Here is a 22,453-nt window from a genome sequence, read left to right as displayed (position 1 = left end):
AGGATGCACTCAGCAAAGACACACCAGAAAGCTTCTACTGCCTTAGCCCGTAATAATCCTCCGTCAACATACCTTTTATATGTGTAATTTCTTCCAGAAAATACTCTGCCAGAAGAACTATTATCCCTATAGCTCATTCAGAGCCATTTTGAATCCCAGGGAGCGGTAAAGAAGTGGCTTTTCCTGGACACACTAAACTGTTGAGGCTTATGCCACACAAGAAAAAGACTGTGCATAACAGCGAAAGTCACTCTATCCATATTACACCTTTCAACATCACATCATGCACCACGGCGAAACATTATGCACCAAAGACTTCCTACGCACACCGCTCCAACCATATACAAGAAACCGGTGAGTTTCTTACCAAGTCAACAGAGAAGGCACTATGGGACCATGACAGCAGTAAAGAGATATGGAAATATATATATATAACTATAACTCGTGCCCCCCCAAAGCACTGCTGATGACATCTCATATTTCATCACTCATGACATGCTCAATGACATCACTGATGACATACATCACTGATGACATCTCAAATGACATCACTGATGACATCATCCATGTGATCATCTGATGCACCTCCTCATACCCTAATAAAACCTTTCATACACTCAATCTAAAATACAGATCACCAATATCGAAACCATAGACAGACCAATAGCAGTTAGTGCATACCTGCTCAGTGATTCATATGTCTACACATACATCCACCCACTAACCCATACAGTCACTCATACACAGTCATTCATCTGTACAGCCACTGATATATCTACCCATACACCCATACAGACACACACACACTGCCACTCACCCAAAGAGTTACTCATTCACCTGGTCAGTCATGCAAAGAAACTATCACACATCCATTTCCTTGCTTATACATACACACACCAACGCACTTATTTATACAGATACTAACATATACTTACTCTCTTAAACATTCACTCATAGAAACACACACTCATCCATACAGATATTCTTGAAATCACTCTCTCACATATAGTCATCTATATACTCCAACACTCACATATACTGCTTTAAAATATATGTAGTTACTCACACATGCACCACTGAGACATCCATTCACTCGCCAACACACCCATACACACACTCACCACCCATAAAGCTGTTTCCATACGCACTCTTGAACCCATACACCCAGTGAAACAACCACTCGCATATCTATGCAGAATTACACACACCCCCACAAAGACACTCAGGCACCAATATAGATACAGACAACCAATCAATAACCCATATAGACACTCATATAGCTACTCACCAAGCCATGCAGCAGTTGACACACCAACTAACAGACTAATAAAGAAATTCACACAGTTTAGTCACTAACCCATGTATTCAGTAAGACACATTTAATCACTCACTTATACAGTCAGTCACACACCTACTAAATCATCCATTCAGACACTCCTACTTCAATACACCTTGGTATATATATATATATATATATATATATATATATTTATTTATTTTTATATATATACTTTATAGAAACACATTCACTGGATGATGTCATCAGTGATGTCATTTGAGAGGTCATCAGTGATGTCACTGAGCATGTCATGAGTGAGGTGATATGTGATGTCATCAGCAGTGCATTGCGGGGGCGCGGGTTATAGTTAGGCCTACTAACTATAACGGCCAAATTTCTATGGTTTTGTACGAGTGAAATTTCCAACTAACTATAAAGTCTCTGAAACCTATTGTTTTTTCTGTGAATTTCTAAGGTTTTTTAAATGCTAATTGCGAACTATAACGTCCCTGAAACCTATGTTTTTTTCAGTGAATTTCTAAGGTTTTTTTAAATACTAATTTCTAACTATGCCTACAAAGGTAGGACATATGAAGAAAGAGAAAGAAAAGCGCAGAAAGAAGCAAGACAAATGTAGAAAGAGGCAACAGAAGTCCAGAAAGGCGAAGAAAAGTGCAGGAAGAAGAAGAGATGTGCAGAAAGAACCAACAGAGGAGCAGAAAGTCCTCCTGTGCTCCCAACTTTTTGCTGATGGGTACTGGTAGTAACTGACTCAGACTAACCAGGCCTAGAGCTAGTGCTATGCTAAAAGACACTTAGAATACAGTGAAACTACCTACATACATTAGGGAACACTATGCATTGGGACACCCCTGTGATTAGCATGACCTCCTCTGTATTTGCCATGAGTTAATGCCTGGGTCATTGCATGAGTAGCGACTGGATGATTAGAGTGCTACAAGGAGAGTTTGTGGTGAATTTACAAGTACTTGGGTATTGAAGGAGTGTTTGGATTAGTACATGGTAGTGGCTAGGTGACTGGAGGAATGCACAGGGAGTGACAGTGTAATTGCGGGACTGCATGGGTACTACCTGGGGGATTGAAGAAGCAAATGAGAAGTGTGTAAGAGGGTACAGAACTGTATGAATAGGGAAAATGGGATTGTAACAGTGATCAGTTAGAGCCTGGATCATTGCATGAGTACATAGCTACTGAATGAAAGATTAGAATACTGCAAAGAGAGTGCCTGAGTGAATTTATAAGTGATTGGGTATTGGCGGAGTGTGTGGATTAGTACATGGGAGTGGTTGGGTGACTGGAGGACTGCACGGGGAGTGACAGGGTGATTGCTGGACTGCATCGGTACTACCAGGGGAATTGAAGGAGCGAATGAGAAGTTTATAGGTGGTTAGAGGACTGCATGGGTGGTACACAGGGATTGTAGTAGTGCATGCATTCGTGCCTGGATCATTGCATGACTACATGGGTAGTGACTGGATGATTAGAGTACTGCGAGGAGAGAGCATGGTGAATTTATAAGTGCTTGGGTTTTGGTGCAGTGATTGGATAAGGACATAGGACTGGCTGGGTGATTGGAGGACTGCATAGGTAGTACCAGGGATATTACTGGACTGAATAGGTAGTCCTCAATGGATTGCAGCAGTGCATGTGTTAGTAACTGGGTCATTGCAGGAGTATATGGGTAGTGACTGGATGATTAGAGTGCTGCAAGGACAGGACAGTGCATGGTGATTTTATAACTGCTTTGGTTTTGGCGGAGGGATTGGATAAGTACATAGTGCTGGCTGGGTGATTGGAGGAGTGCATGGGTAGTGACAGAGTGATTTCTGGAGTGCATGGGTACTACCTGGGTAATTGGAAGAGTGAATCAGTAGTGTGTAGGTGGTTAGAGGTCTGCATGGGAAGTGCTTAGGTGATTGTAGCAGTGCATGTGTTAGTGCCTGGGCCATTCCATGAGTACATGGGTACTGACTGGAAGATTAGAGTACTGCAAGGACAGTGCATGGCGAATTTATAAGTGCTTGGGTTTTAGTGGAGTGATTGGATAAGTACATGGTGCTGGCTGGGTGATTGAAGGAGTGCATGGGTACTGACAGGGCTATGGCTGGACTGCATGGGTACTGACAGGGCTATGGCTGGACTGCATGGGTAGTGCTCAGGGTATTGTAGAAGTGCATGAGTTAGTGCATGGGTCATTGCATGAGTACTGACTGGATGACTAAAGTACTGCAAGGAGAGTGCATGGTGAATTTATAAGTGCTTGGGTTTTGGCGGAGTGATTGGATAAGCACACACATGTGACATCAGACCCGCCCCCTCCCTTCACCACTGTGCAAACCCTCCCCCTGGCAGGTTTTAAGTTGGGGGATTAATTCCCCTTGAATCCTGAGGGTCCCTGGGGGACAACTAGCCCACCAGGTTCCTCCAGTAAGCGCCACAGAGCTGCGTTGCAGAGACGTGGTCCAAGGCCACACTCCTTTTTACACCTCTCTGCAACGCAGCTCTGTGGCGCTTACTGGACATACCTGGTGGGCTAGTTGGACCCAATGGACCCTCAGGATTCAAGGTGACTTGATCCCCCTACTTACAACGCACCAGAGGGCCAATTGGCACAGTGGTGAAGTGAGGGGGTGGGGCCTGATGTGACAAGTGTGCAAATGCGCCCCATGGCGTGTTTCAAGTTGGGGGATTAATTCCCCTTGAAACCTGAGGGTCCCTGGCGCCCAACTAGCTCACCAGGTACCCATAGTAAGCAACACAGAGCTGCGTTGCAGAGAGGTGGTCCGAGGCCACGCCCCTTTTTCCACCTCTCTGCAACGCAACTCTGTTGTGCTTACTGAAGGTACCTGGTGGACTAGTTGGCCCCTAGGGACCCTCAGGATACAAGGGGACTTGATCCCCCTACTTAAAATGCACCACGGAGCACTTTTGCACACTTGTCATATCAGACCCCGCCCCTGCCTTCACCACTGTGCAAACGCGCCACGTGGCTCGTTTTAGGTTGGGGGATTAAGTCCCCTTAAATCCTGAAGGTCCCTGGGGTCCAACTAGCCCACCAGGTATCTCTAGTAAGTGCCACAGAGCTACGTTGCAGAGAGGTGTTCAAAGGGGCGTGGCCTCGGACAATCTCTCTGCAAGGCAGCCCTGTGGCACATACTGAAGGTACCTGGTGGGCTAGTTTGCCCCCAGGGACCCCCAGTATTGAAGGGGAATTAATTCCCCAACGTGCCACAGGACGCGTTTGCAGAGTGTTGCTGGGAGGGGGCGGGCCTTTTTTTCTTTCTTTTTTTTTTAGAAGGGGGCTGTGTGTCCCCCCTTCTTTTTCTTTTTTTTGGGCCCTGGGGACCCCATCCCATAGGGCCTGACCTCTTTTTTAAAAACAATAATAATAATAATAATAATCTGATCGGGAAGGGTGCTGCTTGAGCCCCCTCCCGTGGCTAATTCAGGCCCCGGGGACCCCATCCCCCAGGGCATGGCAGCACCCCCTCCTGAGGCCTCAATTGGCCCCGGGGACACAACCCCCGGGCTGGCCTTTATATATTTATTTATTTTAACTTTTTGGGGAGGGGAGCCGCATGGCCCCCCTCCCAGGCCACTTCTAGCCCCGGGGGCCCCATCCCCCGAGCATGGCCACATATAATTCTTTTTTATGGAGGGGGCTTATTGGCCCCCCCCTCCTGAGGCCTCTATTGGCCTCGGGGAGCCCATCCCCCGGGGCCGGCCTTTATTTATTTTTTATTATATTTTGTGGGGGGAGGGGGGCATCGTAACCTCCCTCCATGGCCACTTCTAGCCCCGGGACCCCATCCCCCGGGGCCGGCCCTATCCGTTGGGGACCTCAATTCCCCCACGTGGTCCCTCCGGCTCCCTGCGTCCTGCAGGAGCCGACATTGCTTTTCCACATGGGGAGCTGTTGACATGCAGCTCCCAGTGTGGAAAAACAATCTGCTTTGGATTTTAGAAGAGAGAGCAGGTTCCCCTGCTCGCGCTTCCAAAATCCAAAGTAAGTTTGCTATGGTGCTCCCGCCCTACCATAGCAAACAGCAGTGTCCCGGGGCTGGGCACCCCGGGACACTGCAGGAGCCGGCCCTGGGAGGTGGCGGTCCCCAGGACCATCGAGGGCTCCAGGAGGGGGGCCGCGCGGCCCCCCCTCCCAACGTGAGTATAGACCCGTGGAGGTGCGGGTCCCTGGGACCCCCCAATTTCCAAATTTAGTGCCCCGCGGAGGTGGTTGTCCCCAAGGCGTGTGGGGGGGGCTCAAGCCCCCCCACACATACTTTTTGATTAAAAAAAGAGCCCCAGGGAGGTGGCGGTCCCCGGGGCTGCCACGAGCCACCCGCGGTTTATTTTGAAAGCCCCGGGGAGGTGGCGGTCCCCAGGGCAGTGTGAGGGGGATTGAGACCCCCACACTTTTATTTTACAGCCCCGGGGAGGTGGCGGTCCCCGGGGGGCCGTTGTGCCCCCCGCATACATTATAACAAGCCCCGGGGAGGTGGTGGTCCCCGGGGAAGTGGGGCCCCAACAAGCCCCGCAATTATTTTTTAAGCAATGCCCCGGGACCTGGCCCACCCAGGGGCCTTATTAAAATGTAGAGCAGGGAGGAGGAGCTTCGCGCGTAACCAAGATGGCCGCGTGAGCACAGGGCTCCCGAGACCCTCGCAACCTCCCGCATCTATCCTGAAACGTATCCTGATCACATTGACGGGTTATCGAAGACGAGCTATAGCTGAGGCGGACTCCGTTGTTCAAATTTGAATCGGACATCAGGAACCGGAATAACACCGATTTGAATATTGCGGCCTGCACCTCGAAATTGCCCGGAGCTCGAGTTGGTATGATGCCCGGGCAGTAGTTGAACAACAGCGGCCTGAGGAGACACTGATCTGACTTTCACTTTCGTTTCCGAGGCCCCAGTCTGATCCTATCTGAGAGCGAGCCTTCTACTGGCAGAAGCTATTTGACAGCTAAGCGATCAAAGGTGCTGTTCCAACTGTGTATACTGGGCCCGGACGAACTGTGCCCTCTGGTCGCCACTGCTGGTTGGATTGCAGTTTCCGGTGCGGCCATTTTCTCTCGTTGCCCACTACTCTGGAAGGCCTCCTTGTCCGTGATGGCGACTAAACCTGATGGCGACAAGCAAAAACCCAAGACCACTCGGCGAGGTGGCTACACCCAAGCGAACAATATGGATCGATATGCTCAATCTAAAGGATCCCCTGGTGGACCGAGTAGATCACTAGATGGTACTAAGGTAGAATTGACTTTGCAAGACGTTATGGGTGCCCTGGACGGGATGAAGGCATCCATCGGCCAACAATTTGAGACTCTCGCCCACAAGCTGGACACCGTATCGATCGATGTTAATTTAATCCGTACGGATTTATCAAAAACCAATGAAAAGGTCAAATCGTTAAGATCTGAAAACTTCCAGCCTCACGGGTGATGTGTCCAACTTGCAGACAGAGGTCCGCAACCTGAGGACCTCGAATGACTTTTTTGCCCGCCGGTTGGAGGACTTTGAAAGCAGGGCCCGGCGTAATAACATACACATTATAGGGGTCCAGGAAAAATCCGAGGATCCGAGGATCCAGCGGCCGATCTTTTTGTGGAAGAACTCATCATCAAGCACCTCGCTCCTAAAGGTCTGAGCAAGTTTTTTGCGGTTGAACGGGCCCACAGAGTACCGGGTGGTAAACCGAAGGTGGGTGCTCTGCCGCAACCTCTCATCGACAGAATCTTTAATTTCAGGGACAGAGACGCTATCCTGCAGGCCTCGCGGACGAATGGACCCACGACATATAAAAATACCACTGTAAGTTTCTACCCGGACTTTACACAGTCTGTCCAAAAGCAAAGACTTGGATTTCTGGGCGTCAAACGCCGACTGAGGGAGATGGAACTGAAATACGCGATGCTTTTTCCAGCCAGGCTGCGCGTTGAATTTGGGGAACGAACATATTTTTTTGATCGTCCAGAGATGGCGGGGAACTGGCTAGACACTTTGCCACACCAACGTAGCCGGTAGGAACATTCTGGAGGAGCGGAGGGTAGCCCGACAGAGCAGGAATAGGAGCATGATTTCCGGTCTCTGAACTTTATGGATAACCCGGTCTATGGTTCGATGACTTTTATTGCATGATTTGATGTGTCGGTGGCGGGGCGATTGATGGGACTCTTTCCTCCTCTAGGGTTTCTTTTTGTAGACTAGTTTGATGTTAGGGCGACAGGCACACTGCAAGTTGGGGTGGCTATTTAGTCTTACGCAGGGGTGCAGGGTGGGGGGATTTGTAACGGGTTTCTGGTTTGAGGGTGGGGGGGGTGTTTAAGTGGGTATGTTTTGGTTCAGAGCAAGGCAACATATTGTTCTGTCAATGGATTTTGATGCGGAGTTCCGAGGGGGGTTGGATCCGCTTTCACTTTTGGGATGGGGGGTAGGGGATTGAGATTAATGAGTTGGAATGTGAATGGGTTGGGGGACAGGATAAAACGAGGGGTTGTGTTACAATTGTTGAAGTGGCTTTCCCCAGATGTGGTATTGTTACAGGAAACACACTTGATTGGTAACACTTGTCATGCCATGAACCGGAGAGGGTATCGCCTGGTTGCCCATGCGGGGTTCTCCTCTGGATCTAGAGGGGTGGGTATCCTAATTAGGAATTCTCTCCCCTTAGCAATAGATGCAACACTCTTAGATGATATGGGGCGCTACGTGGCTATCACTGGACGATGGGAGGGTAGGATTATATCCTTGCTCTCTGTTTACGTCCCCCCGGGTCTACAGTCGACAACTTTTGTGGACTTGGGACGAGTAATATTGGGGCTTCCTGAGGGGACTCTGATTGTGGGCGGAGATTTTAACTCAGTTGTCTCCGGTAGGGAAGATCGATACCCACCCAGGGACCTCGCAGGGTCTCAGAATTGGCTTAGTGGCTTAATAGACACACTGGGGTTGCTAGACTGCTGGAGACTGCTACACCCGGCCCAGAACCAATACACTTTCCACTCAGGTGCCCACGGTAGCCTTTCCAGGATTGATTACATTCTGATACCAGCTGCGCATGCCCCCTCTGTTACTGAGGTCCGACATCTAGCTCGGGGAATATCCGACCACTCCCCATTGTGGCTTCGGTTGGTGTTGCGTGTAGGTGCGGAGGGGCCGGTGGCCCCAATTAATCCGTGGTATCTCCGTACTCCTAAGACCCGTGCGGCGTTGGTCAAATCCCTCGACCACTATTTTGTTGAGAACCAGGGATCGGTGTCTTCTGCAGTGTCGCTCTGGGAGGCTTTTAAGACGGTCAGGCGTGGTCATTGATTGCTGGTACAAAGAAGAGTAGAAATGAGGAGGTGGTTAGACTAGAGACAGAGATCGCCGAGTTGAAGCGTGATCTGGAACAAGGCGTCACCCATGAGAAGATGCATATCCTGAGTCTTAAACAACTCGACTACAGGGCACTGGTCACGGATGCCGCGAAAGTCATGGGCAGGGAGCAGCAGGGTCGGTTGTACGATGTCGGGGATAAAGCTGGCAAACTGATAGCATGGTTAGACAAAAAAGAGAGGGCTAGTCGTGTGGTTCCCGTGATTGAGAGAGTGAATGGTATGCGTGTGACTGAACCCGAGGAGATCGTCCAGAGTTTTCCGGAGCATTTCCAGGAAGTGTACTCCCCCGTGTCTGATAGGCCGGAGGAAGATTCCCATTTATTGTTGCGCGATATAGCATTGCCCAGCTTGTCTGACGCGGATAGAGAGTCGCTGGATGCCCTAATAACCGCAGATGAAGTAGCTCTTGCTATTCGTTCCATTCGTTCGGGAAAGGCGATGGGCCCTAATGGTCTCCCCATTGAACTTTATAAACTGCGCCCGATAAAGTAGCGCCGTATCTTCGTGACATGTTCTTGGAATCGCGAGATATAGGCACCCTTCCCCGTGATCAGCGTCTTGCGACCATAGTGGTGATTCATAAGGAAGGGAAGCCAAGGGACCGCTGTGCCTCTTATAGGCCGATATCACTCCTCAACGCAGAACCCAAGATTCTCGCTAAATTATTGGTCAACCGTATAATAAAGGTGACTAGTGACTTGATTCATCCAGACCAATCCGGTTTCATCCCTCATCGGAATACGGCCCTGAATCTGCGACGGTTGCATGGCGTTCTCGCGAGGACTTCGTCATTGAGTGAGCCGGCCATCTTGGCTATCTTGGCCTCCTTGGATGCCACGATGGCTTTTGATACTGTGGAGTGGCCATATTTGTGGGCCGTGCTGGCCAAGTTTGGTTTTGGTCCTGGCTTTATTAGCTGGGTCAAGCTCCTCTATGAGGATCCGTTGGCTCAAATTGTGGTGAATGGTCGGGTCTCTAAGCCTTTCGTTCTTGGAAGAGGTACAAGACAGGGTTGTCCATTGTCTCCACTCTTATTTGCCCTTGCTCTTGAGCCCCTTGCTGCATGGATTAGATGGGAACCGCCGATGAAGGGTATTCAGTGGGCCCCAGATTTTGAAGATCGTATATCGCTCTATGCGGACGATATACTGTTGTACCGGACGTCGCCTAGGAAGTCGTTAATTGTTTTGTTCGATGTCCTCACATCTTTTGGTAGAAATTCAGGCCTAGTCATCAACTGGACGAAATCTTATTTATATGTCCTCTCGGGTGATGTCCCTCTTTTGCCGCGTGATTGTCCCATCCAGGTCACACATACGGGTTTTAAGTACGTTGGGGTTTATATATCGTTGAACCCAACTGTCCGACATGAACAGAATTTGCTCCCGCTACTAAACCGGTTGAAGCTGGACGTGGTGCGCTGGCGCAAGCGGCTGCTTTCGCCACTCGGCCGTGCGGCGCTTTTTAAGATGATGTCATTGCCACGCTTTCTATATGCTCTTCAGAACACCTTTGATGTAATCCCCGCAAGCTATTTTCGGGCTATTGAAGGTTTCCAGAGGAAGTTGATGGCCCTCGCCAAGCTGACGCTCCCATGGTATGATGGTGGTATCGCTCTCCCCGACATCAAACGGTATTACTGGGCGTCTCAATTGGGGGCCATTAATCATGGTATGTATGGCCCCGAATTGAACCCTGCGTTTGCGATGGATAGGTGGTTGTTGCCGGGGGCGATTATTATAGAGCGCTTTATTGTAGACTAGATGAAGGGAAACTCTCGGGGCCCACAAAGATTTCGGTACGAATATGGAACTGCGCAAACAGTGCGATGGGTTGGAAAGATCGACTGACCCGGGCGACTCCGCTTTTTGCTTCCGAGGAGCTAGGTAGCTTGTGGAAAACAAAAGGATTTGAGAAATGGGATATGATTGGGATCAGTAAGGTGAGTGACCTCTGGGTCAAAGGCAAGTTTAAAACTTTTGAGGAATTACAAGTCGAGTTCCAACTTAGTAACAAGGAATATTTTCGATATGCCCAGGTCCGTCATGCCTTGCGGTCGGTTTTTTCCGAGAGTGCATATATTCTGGAGTCCTCTCCGCTTGAGGATAGAATACTGGACGGTCATGTGCCGGATAGTACTATCTCCTTGATCTACAAAAAGCTGATCAATGTTAGGACTGACCTGTTGGTGCTCCTCCGGGACGTATAGACCCGAGACGGTCTTGAATTAGATGATGAGGATTGGCAGTCTGCGATCTCATCTCCTAAGGAGGTCGCGATTCCGGCCCGTCTCCGGTTGGTGCAACTTAAAATGCTGCACAGAGTCTATGTGACTGGCCCCCGCTTGATAAAAATGGGTTATTCAGAGGATGGTCTTTGTAAGCGTGGTTGTGGGCTGCTCGGGACTTTTTTGCATATAATTTGGGAGTGTCCCGTAGTTGCTACCTTCTGGACTGGGGAACACAATAAGATGGGGGAGGCTTTTTGTACAGTCTGTGAGCAGGTTTTTTAGTGTTCAGAAATTTGGCGCTCAACTTCTCACGGTAAAGTTTCAGAGTATCGTGGCTTTAAGGTAGGTGCTTCTTGGCCAGAGGAAAACCTTAACCTCTGTAAGGAGAAGAGGTTTCCGGGACCCCCCTCTTATTGTGATTGAGCAGAAATCCAGAGCACACTATGCGTATCAAATAAAATTTCTATCTTCAAGTAGTCATATATATGGGATAGATCAGACCAAACGTAAGTTTTCAAATGTTTTATTCATCAACAGTGTTCTCTTCTCGGGAATCACTGTACCTGTCACTCTAGCCTACACGTGTTTCATCACAGCATGTGGCTGTGAATCTTCAGGGCTGATCTTAATGATCGAGGCGCGTTGTCGGGTGACCGGTGATAATTCCGACCCGGTCCTTATCGGGTAGTTTCTGTTGAAACGAGAACGGCACCGATGGTATTCGGTTGCCGTCAGTCAAAAAGTTGGGTGTAGGGTTTCACAGCGTAAATAATCAAATATCTGTATATTAGGGCCGTTTGTTGCCCCTTGTTCAAGCTTGGTGCAGCTTCGGTTTCCAAGTGCGGGAGGCTACCGGTGTTGCTCTACAGCCTGAGGCTAGACGTTGTCTCCTGAATGTTTGGGAACCAACTGACTATAATGTCGCACAGACGCAGTGGGCAACCCTGGGAAATATGGTGGCCAAGAGAGACATTGCACAGCTGTGGGGCTCCCTGAGGCCACCCACGGTCGAGTCTTGGATGGAAAACGTGGATTGGTGCATGTTTAGGGAGAAGACGGTTTATGTGGCACGGGGGCGACCCAGGAAGTGGGGTAAGGTTTGTGGTTAATGGAACACTTATCGTGGAGATATTTGCACTCCTCCTCTTTTTGATGTCCCTGAAGTTCCACTTTCCCCCTGACCTACCATCCCTTGTAATGCAATATATGTAACTGATCTGGAGCTCGTCTTTCCCCTGCTTCCCTTCCCTGATATGATTTATATAATTTAGTGTATGGTTCTTTTTGCTCCTCCTTCCTCGTTCGGGCTGATATCCTATTGTACTGTATTTTTTGCCTTGTTTGTTTTTCATTTTCATTAAAAAGATTTATAAAAAAAAACCACAATTTTAGAGCAGGAGCCCGCGCTTCATTTTTTTAAAAATTCCGGCGGGATTCGCAACCCCAGCGCAAATTCCGCCGAATTTTTTTTTACAAAAAATGCTTTATTTGGCACTGGTGGTCCTTGTGGGACCCCATGAGCAGGCCTAGGGGGTCAGGGTATTTCTACCCTGCCCCTTTTTCTTGTTTTATATCTTTGTTTCACTGTTTTCTTGTGACTCGGTTCTATCGAGTCACAAGATGGCTGCCAACACATTCTGGTTTAGAGTGAGGGCAGCCAATTAGAATAAAGCTTGTGGTCGGGAGCGGTGGCGACTCCACCGCGCCCTAGATATCGAAACTTTTATTATTTGAATTTCTCAGCAACTACTGAATGGCTTTAAAACATTTTTTTAAAAATCACTTTCTGAACCAAGCACTACCTTTTTGCCAAATTTGGGGTAATTCTGTTCAGCAGTTCGGGCTGTAGCCTGTCTCAAACAGAAACAGGACTGTAAAGTCTAAAGAATTGCCTTATAAAGGGAAAGAGAAGCCTCAACTCGGGTTTGTGACGGATAATGATCTCTAAAATACAAATTAGACCATCCCTATTAGTGACAGGACTAAGGGCCCAAATAGGATTGCGGTGAATCCGCATCCTCTGGGCCGGCAGAAGCCACCGCCGGCCCGGAGGATGCGGATTCACCCTGCCAGATTAGGATGGCAGGGGGATCATCTGCGGACGGGGAGACCGTCCGCCGCTTTTCCACCGCGGTCCCGCGGCGGAAAAGCTCTAATATGGTGGCGGTGTCTATCAGATACCGCCAGCCATATTATGATGCATGGGGAAACATGCTTTTCCACGGCGGGTTTTCCGCCGTGGAAAAGCATGTGGTCTTTGGCGTTTGGGGGCCCGTTGCGGGCCCCCAGGGTGTCAGGCGGTGGGGGTTGCACATGGGGGGTACCTATGGTACCCCCCAGCATTTACATGCACAAAGTGTCAGGCACCGCGCGGTGCCTGCCGCTTTGTGCATGTAAATGTTAAACATGCATTTTTAACCTTGCGGCGGGTGCTGCTTCAAGCAGCACCCGCCGCAAGGTTAAAGATACAGGATGTGACCGCCAGGGTGGCGGTCACATCCTAATTGCACTGGAGGGACCGCCCCTGCCCCTGCGGACGGTCCTTCCACCTCGGGGGTGGCGGACGGACGCAGGTCCGTCCGCGATCCTAATAGGCCCCTTAGTTTCCAAATAACAGAATACATAACAGTGCAAAGCAATGCGAGCATGCCAAACCATGAAGTGTTAAACCGGGCACAAAGAACTTACTTTCAAAAAAGGTATGTTCCTCTTATGTAGTCAATCCAGAGGATTCCAACTGTACTGCTTTCACCCTACGGTCAGCAGGCTCCAGCAGTGCAAGTAAGATTAGCTAACAGTGGTACTCAACTCGACAGTTAGTTAAACAGATTTCTGGGAGAACACAAATATATTTTAAAGTTTATTAAAAAAACAATGATCGTTCAGACAGGAGAAGTGCATGTATTTCTCTATGAATGAACATAACCAAAAAAGGTACAGCTCCCCCAACGACCCTGATATATATATATCAGATGGGCAACAACAGTGTGCGTTTTTTTATCGGGCGCTTCTGCTAGCGCAACCAGGTTTGATAAAGGCTTACATGTCAGCTGTCCAGGATTATATTGAGAGGGTGGGTCCAGTCTCACCGAAGAAAGCAAATGCGATGAAATTTCCCTTGACTTAAACACCTAAAAGGTGCAATTAAAACGCACCACTGCCCCTTAATACAGAGAAAATTAAAGACCTTGGATTAAAGTGCAATTTGATCAGGACACACCAACAACCGAATACAAAAACGTTTTGTTTAGGGTTAATGGCAAGCAAACAGTCCCTAACAACCGGAGACTCTGGAATTGGCAGCAGAAACTACAATCGTGGAGTTTTTCACTTTTCTCGATGACTTCCAGCCCTCTCGCGCAACATAACTCATAACATAACATGACGCAACTAAAAGGACAACACAAAAACCCAAGCAGACTTAATTCACGGTCGGACATCCAACCCTTTTAACCTGTGACCAGTGCGTGCTGCGCTCAAGGGCCTGCCTACAGAGGCGAACAAAGGGCGTGTTGTTCCGCGCCCCCGGGGTCAGGGAGACGGCCCTGCCCACACAAAAGGACCGTGACAGAGCCCGGGCATCTGCCGCGAGCCCACGGCCCATCTGCAAAGCGGGCCTGCAGCAGGCCGCCCAAGTGCACAATGCCACCGCAAGCTGCTTCGGGGGGGACGAGAGGCTGGCACACCTTCATTTGCATTATGCATCCGAACTGCTGTGGAGCAAGCATTCTCGAGCACAGTGCCATCGGACACAACTTATTTATTGAAGGGATTCACGGTAGGGGCGCGGGTGGATACACAGGAAAAAGAATCCAAACGTGTCCCCCTTTACACGCTTGATTTACAGTGCTGAGGTTAGATCTAGTAATACATATGACGGAAAAAAATTAAACAAAAGCTTAGATTTTATCATCATACAATGATCTTTCTCCACTTACTCATGCTTTGGGTCTTTTATGTGATCCACCGGGTCATGGATATAACAGAAAAAGCATTGGATATAACAGAAAAAGCATTTAAATAGTCACTATTCTAAAACTCTGCCGACCCAGTTCTAAAGTGGCATCCACGATACCGACTCAAAAATGAAATCTGTTGGGCGGGAACATGCCCCCTTAAGTTTCTATAGATGCTAAAGTTGGCGCCATTGGCCACATAGTCATCTTATCTCTGCGACATTCGGTGCGGGCGAGAAAAAGGCGCGGGTTCTGTCTGCACACGCATGTCCGACTCAGTTAGCCTTTCTCTGCTGTGACGACCGAGCAGGTGTTGCAGGGTCAGGAAGCGCCTCAATTAATTCTGAGAAGACAAACAGGCAGCAAAAATGGCGCAGGGGAGGAATCATCAGCTCAGCGAGGGAGACAATGGCGACTATTTGATTTTAATCAGATTTCTACTAGCAAGTGAATAATTAAAAAGAGAACGCCACATGTCTTCATTACAGGAAATGATGTGAAATGGACGCAAACAAAATACGAGTATATGGTGAAATTCTGTAACCAAAAGTAGGAAGGGGCGCGAAAGTTCAGGACGTTTGCAATAATTCGTACATTTTATACTACTATACCATTTCATTGCAAGCTGATTTGTACTTCTTGGAGATGAATGGATAAAAGCACAACTTGCAATGAACTTCAAACTAACTGAAGCGCTTTCCACAATAATGTTTGCTGTGATATTATTGCGAGATGAGATCTAATACAAACTGCTTTTGCACACCACAAAAATGCTTTTTACAGTGTTTACCACTAGCTAGCGCGAGGCCTGTGGTGTATTCGCCGGTCGTGTGTTTTGATCATGTGTGACTCAATTACTGAAAATACACCCACGAATACACGCATACCATTAATTCATACAGATTGCAGGTTGTAAGAGCAGCAGCCAAAGCAAAACCTTCCACAATCTTGGAGTTTAACACTTCCCAATACACTGCGCGACAGTTGTCAGGATTTCATGCACCTTTCTTGATCAACAAGAAAAAAATGCGGCTTCCAGTAGGCTTGTCAAGTAACATCAGTATGTTATACTTTGTGCTTCGTTGTTTGACCAGATAAAAAGGTATCACTAAGATCAACTAAGTCTTTTATTAAAAAGAGAATAGTTGCCAATGACCGTGCAAATGTGAAGTACACTAAGCTTAAAACAGAAGTGATCCAACATGTTTATTTTATATGAGCAGCATTCAGCTCTTCAAATGGTCCCAAACTCTATCAATATATTGCTTCCATTTTCCCCAGCAGGGTATGACATCTTCTACAAAACTGTCATCTGTGTTCACTTACAATCCTTTAAAAAACGCATCGAGCCCCAAGTCCTTAGATTAATTGTTACTTTTTTTTTAAAACGCTTATTTCAGATTACGCATCTCATGGTTTCCACAGAAGAGAACCCAGGGCCCAACCACAGAAGTAAGGGTGGAAGTGTGAGCTAGTGGAAGGCTGCCAACAGAACTATGAGATCAGAGTGTTTAATCACAGCGTCTGCTCATCTGGTCTGAGGTCAGGCGCCTACTAGAAAAGGTTTCAATTCTGGTAGCACGTGTTAGAGAAATAAATGGACATTCACATTTAAAAAACTATTTGTAGGCTTAATCAAGTGCTCCCTTAGAGACACAGTGAACAGATTTCTTAAAACTCTGGCATGGCAGCACAGCACGACATACTTCAGTTATTAGTCGGAGGAAACGTTTTCACAATGTTACACATCAATAGTTAAAAAAAACAAAGCCAATCATCTCTGTTGACAGGCCTGCACACTTTATCAAAACAGAAAATGTTGCCTATGAAGGTTCTGAAGAGACAAGGCTAGACTGAAGCACGGAGTATTCAGTTTCATAGGTGTTTATCTTTGGAAATTCGGAACTGGGCTTTTGACTACACTGATTGCAATGCAGTGCCAACTGAAGAGTTGGCTCTTTAAGGAACATCAATTTAGCTCCTAGGAAAAAAAGCAACGATTTAAACACTCAAGCCCTTGGATGCTGGATTTCTCAAATTCTGAGCCTGGGGTATCCTGCTTTGGTGTGAGATAAACAATCTACACAATAGCATTGTATGTACAATCATTCTTGATTTGCCAATCAATTTTAATGAACATCAACGTTTAGGCTGCTATAGTTAATTTTAGAAAATTCATTTGTTTAACCTTTAAATTAAACCAAGGAGATTCCATACTCAGAAAAAAGGACCTACTGGACAAAATGGGATCTGGCTGCAAAGCTGAAAAATCCATTGCTTGTAAATGGAGAATTTCCACCAACACACTCCAGACATAGCTCCTGGTGTGGATGATCCTGTCTCTCCATCACCGCCACGAGTGGATCAACTTTCTGAAGGCCATTCCAGGACTGGCTGTGACTCAGATCACCTGCTGAAGTGGATGGCAGGGAACGGTTGGCTTCCGGAACATTCACATTGTTTGAAAATAGACTCCTTCCAGAGCCTACAACTATGGACTACTGCTGAAGTGAAGGTTTACCAGAGTGGGGTGGTCAGACTGTGAAACAGCTGGTAAGTGAGCATTGTGTCTGTGGTGCAGCAGCGGCACTGATTTTATGTTTCTAAGATTAAGTTCTCATCCACTTAAGGAAACTGCATGTGGTGTTACCCATACCATAGAATGAAACTAATGTTTTTTTTCAAACATAAACTCCAATACCATCAGAGATATTAAAATATCTGTGCACTAACTTAACAGTGTGGGTGAGTCATATGGTGAAAAAGCATAAAAGTATTGAAGGGGCGAGATTTTGATCGATACCTTATATCTATTGATCCAAACCTCGATCTGGTCGACTGAACCTTTATTGCCTGTCTTGGAAGGAAACAGTACACCTATCTGCAAATTAGTTCACCCAAGAAAGGACTCTACTCTCAAAGATCACGGACAACTTCTAGGTTTCGAAAGTTTATTGTAAAGATATAATGAGCTGCAAATACAAGCATCTCAGAATGAGATTCACGAGGTACACAGGTCCAATTACATACATGTGCTCTCGAAAAGCCCTCAGACGAGCAACAGAAATCACTAACACAAGTTCTAAAAATAGCAAAGCTATCAGCATAGACGCATATCTCTCCTTCATTTAGGTTGGAGGAAAACAAACACAGGTTAGGCGTCCCTACCCTGTTCTAGATGGTATCCCTACTTAACCAAATCCCAACCTAACAAAGGTGTCAGCAATGAATGACCCCCAAGGGAAGTCACCCACTCTAAGTCTCTTGGTGAAAACCTAAAGTTCTCCAGTCATGACCCCTCACTGCCTACCCATCCGCTCTCTAAAGGGTCCTCAGGTCTCTGCTCTAACTCCACCCAGGGGTGCTGTCCCTAATACAAAACAGTCAACAACATTTGAGACGCCCCTTGCGAAACGCCTCTCACGTGGTGCAACTTCAGGCTTTTTCCATGATGCTTTGTATTGGGCCTCAGACGTTAGAGTTGACCTTGCTTCTCAGTCTCTTCTCCGGCCCGCTGATACCCCTTAAACATTCCAGAACCCTCCTCCATGTCTGGGCCGTCTACTGAACAGGCCTCTATTCATTCACTTATAATTGGATCCCCCCTTTCCTGTTGCAGACAGATATCTGCCGCCAAGAACCCAACTCTCATAGACTTCTAAAAAGGCTTGCAACATTTCTCAGCCCAGACATGTACGTGTAAATCAATGCTAAAACATTTCAGGCCTACAATATTTCACATTATGATTATAGCATTCAATTCCTTCATTATTAAAGCATGTTAAAACTCTTATTCTATTATTTAGAAAACATTACTCTAAATCATGGCCCATTAATGCAATGACCAAAAACGTTAAACAATCTGTGTCGTGAAAAGAAACACCTTCCCTTTTAGCTCCAGCTCTGGCCCTGAGGCCTACCACGTTCTGCGTTTTACCACAGACCATCTTATATGTTAACAGCTACACGACATAGATTCAAAATAATCACGTCTAATAAAATCATATAATGTCACACATTTCTGTATTAGTTCCACTTCTACTTAAATCTCTATATTAGCTATACATTTAGAATATAATTTCAGATACTATTAGCACTCATGGCATTTCTCTTCATGAATTATGCTCTCTATAGGTAAGTGTGATGTACTCATATATTTATATCAGTTTGCGCTCTCTCAGTTCCCCCCTTTGATGACCTCTCGGGGTCATCACTAACATTTAAACTGCAGTTATTGCTGGCATTCTCTGCGCTTCCAGAGCTCTCAGGCTCCTGTACTGATTATCTTGTATGGCAGCCAATCTTTGCAACTGTTCTCTTTGGGCCCTTTCTGACCTTCTTGCTCTGTACCATTTGAATACCCTCACCAATCCCCACAATATTATCCCACAGATCAATATTATGATGATAGGCTTTAGGATATACCAAATAAAGCTTTTGCCTAAGGTGGAAAACCACCCTCCAACTGTACTCATTCCGTGGCCCACCTTTTCCCAGACATTTTCTCTACTCAAGTCTTCGATCTCTTTGTGTATATTAGTTATGTTCTTAATAACTTTCTCAAGGGGTTTTGAAAGGTCTGGAATGTAAGTGCAACATTCCTGAACCTTCAAAGCCTTACAGACTCCGCCCTCTTTTGCTAATAAGACATCTAATGCAAGCCGATTTTGAAGAACCATAGCCCTTATCGATTGCATCTCTCCTTCTACCAGCATTAAGGACTGAGCAGTGCTGGCAGACAACCTGTCGACAACTGTTGCCAGTCGTCTAATTTTAACATCATTAAGGATTATTCCCAAAAGAGGGAACATAGCTCCAAAGACATCTCCAACCATTTCTGCATCGCCTAAATCTCTCCTTCCCCTCGATGATGTCTGGCCCTCAATGATCAATAAGTCTTGTGCATGATATATTTTGGGGAAGACAATTGCCAAGTAACATGATCCATACCAGTTGTCAGGTAGTCTCACGTAAGCATTTCTTCCACATACAAAATACACATTTGGGATCACTTGCATTCCCTTCAGGAAATCCTTAGTGTAGTACTCTAAATTAAAAGCATGTTCACAGTCAACTTCACCCACGTATACATTTTCATAATACGTTTTGGCTCGGTGAAGACATAACTTTCCTTTCTGCGCTTTATCTAAAGCTATTGGACCACTACTACCCTTTCTCTTGTGTGACTTCTCTTCCTCGGTCCAATCTAATTTCCCTTGTCCTGATTTTTTCAAAATCTTTTGTCTCCTGTAACGATCATCCACCTGCCCTATGAACTTCTTCTCGACTTCTGACACCTTGCATGTCAGGTTATTTCTACGGGCATGTGAAGTATCTAAGGTAATCCAAGGAATGAAGAACTTGGCCAATCTGTCTTCACTCCTCCAGTAATCCCATTTATTCATCTGCTTATAATTCGGGACTTCTGGCAACACAGAATCATAATTGGAGAAATAGTATTCAAAACTATCTCTCTCATAAAATATACTAAGCAATAAGCTACATGTAATGCCATATGTCAGAGGGAGGTGATGATATCGAATTCCCTCATCTACAGACGCAGGCAACTGCATGCAGACGTAGCAATCCTTAACCTCCATGGCATCCACGTATTCATACAAAAGTTTAGCATAAGCATTTGACCTAAAGTCTCCTTGGGACTCGTCTACATGTAACCTGCGGGCTTCTGCAGCCAATAACGCTTTCTCTTGAGTGTTTTCCCTTTTCTCACCTGCAACAGTGGGTGTAAGAGTTACTACAGAATTCGCATCAGTTACCTTTACCTCTTCCTCATGTCCCTTTACATAAGAAATTGTTACCACTAAAGCTATTAATATTATCACTCCTACTATTAGTGTACCTATTATACATTTAGCTCTGCGGTTCGGGGTGCCGGCCTCCATTTCGTCAGACAATCTAGCTTTTCCCTTTCTCTTTGCAAAAAAAGTTCTTTTCCTCTCGTTCCTTTACAGTCTCTTTCAATCCTTTTTTTGTCTTTAGAATCCACACAGCTGGAGGCTGACAGCCTTTTTCGCAAAAAGTCCTTTCTCAGTTCAAAAAGACAACCCTAGCCCTTCTCCATCCACTCAAGGGGTTCCCTAAAATTCTCTGCTTCCTGGGCGCTAGGTAATCTTCTTTTCTTCTGCTTGCTTTATTTACAAAGTCCTTTAACAATCGACTATTAGATTTGTGGTTGCAGCTTCAATAGCATAGTTCAATATTTCCATGCGAAGAGTATGCTCTTCATGTGCTGTTATCGTGGTACCAAAGTCGGGGAATTTCAATTCTGTAAGAAACATGTGTTTTAACTTGCTGAGGCGGGGAGGTCTGGGGAGCACGAATGTTAGTGACCCTTCTTGTTCGACACCGGGTACCAACAGTTGTATTTCCACGGTGATAATGGGCTCAGAACTGGACACCACCACCGCTCGGATCCTCCCTGTCTCCGGTTTCACAGACATTTGTCGCCAGATATGTCCACTCAGGTGTGGAGTATCTTCTGTTAGGCACACGCACTCTTCTTGACCTCCTTCGGTTCGGTGCCTCAGCGCCCTGAGCACCTTCTTCTGGGTCTGAGTCTTCTGATATCGGAGGAAGGGTTGCTTCTGGAGTTGACCTCAGGCTAGAACTTCTTCTTTGCGGCCAATTTGCTTCTCCACGTGCCCTTCTACTCCTTCTCCTTCTGGTCTGTTCTCGCTCTCTTTCAGACCTGTCAGGGTCAGACTCGTACTCCCAGCTGTCTTCTCCTTCTGTAGCGTCTTCTGTTTCGCTGTTGTACTGACCGTCCTCAGCTTGGTCAGACTCGTTCCCTGCTTCCACTGGCACCTCTACAGCTTGGCTAGCCCCCTCTATGGCTTCTTGGTCCTCAGCTGGACGTCCATCCGAGAGAGGAGCTGTTTCCAGAGGTGCTGGAACCCTTTTCGTATGCGACGCGTGTATCCAGTTGGGCAGGCCTCCCACCTTTACAGCTGTACTTGTGATCAGGATGACCTGGTAGGGCCCACGCCAACGAATATCCAAGCAGCTTCTTCTCACATGTTTCTTCACCAGGACCCAGTCCCCAGGATACAGGTCATGGCAAGGGCCCTGGCACGCTGGAACCTCTGCAGCCTGCACCTGAAGGGACACAGAACGCATGGCGTCAGACAGCCCCTTACAATAGTCCAGGATCATATCATCTGTGATATTTAACAGTGCAGTAGCTGGAATAGATGGCAGTCTCATTGCTCTCCCCATTAACACCTCATGTGGTGACAACCCTGTTCTTCTGTCTGGGGTACTACGAAGGCTCATGAGTACTAATGGCAGGGCGTCAGGCCAACTCAGGGTCGTTGAGGAGCAAACTTTCGCTATTCTGGACTTGATCGTGCCATTAATTTGTTCCACAATTCCTGAGGCTTCTGGTCGGTAACTGCAATGGAGCTTTTGGTCTATATTCAGTGCAACACAAATCATCTTCACAAGCTCGCTGTTAAAATGTGTTCCCCTATCTGATTCCAAAAAGGCCGGCACCCCGAAACGAGGGATAAGTTCTCTAAGCAGTAACTTAGCCACTGTGAGGGTGTCGCACCTACGTGTAGGGT

At 47.0% G+C, this 22,453-nt stretch overlaps 1 protein-coding gene across 7 annotated transcripts in view; it reads right to left on the bottom strand.

Annotated features, from left to right (window-relative positions):
- The window catches only part of MYBL1 (MYB proto-oncogene like 1), a 673,529-nt gene that overhangs the window by 631,736 nt on the left and 19,340 nt on the right, over positions 1 to 22,453 (bottom strand). For 3 of the 7 annotated variants that reach the window (XM_078687213.1, XM_078687214.1, XM_078687218.1), the window contains exon 1: positions 17,106 to 17,250. The exons of 3 other annotated variants lie outside the window; for them this stretch is intronic. In XM_078687213.1, coding sequence (XP_078543339.1) covers positions 17,106 to 17,218 — 113 coding nt within the window. In that variant the 5' untranslated portion in view covers positions 17,219 to 17,250. Of the gene's footprint in view, positions 1 to 17,105; positions 17,252 to 22,453 lie in introns of those variants that run through there. One more of the 7 variants, XM_078687215.1, reaches the window with a different exon arrangement.

This window comes from Lissotriton helveticus, chromosome 4_1 (assembly GCF_964261635.1).
Source record: "Lissotriton helveticus chromosome 4_1, aLisHel1.1, whole genome shotgun sequence".
Taxonomy (NCBI): domain Eukaryota; kingdom Metazoa; phylum Chordata; class Amphibia; order Caudata; family Salamandridae; genus Lissotriton; species Lissotriton helveticus.
Note: the sequence above shows the minus strand (reverse complement) of the source record. Positions and strands in the feature narration are given on the sequence as shown.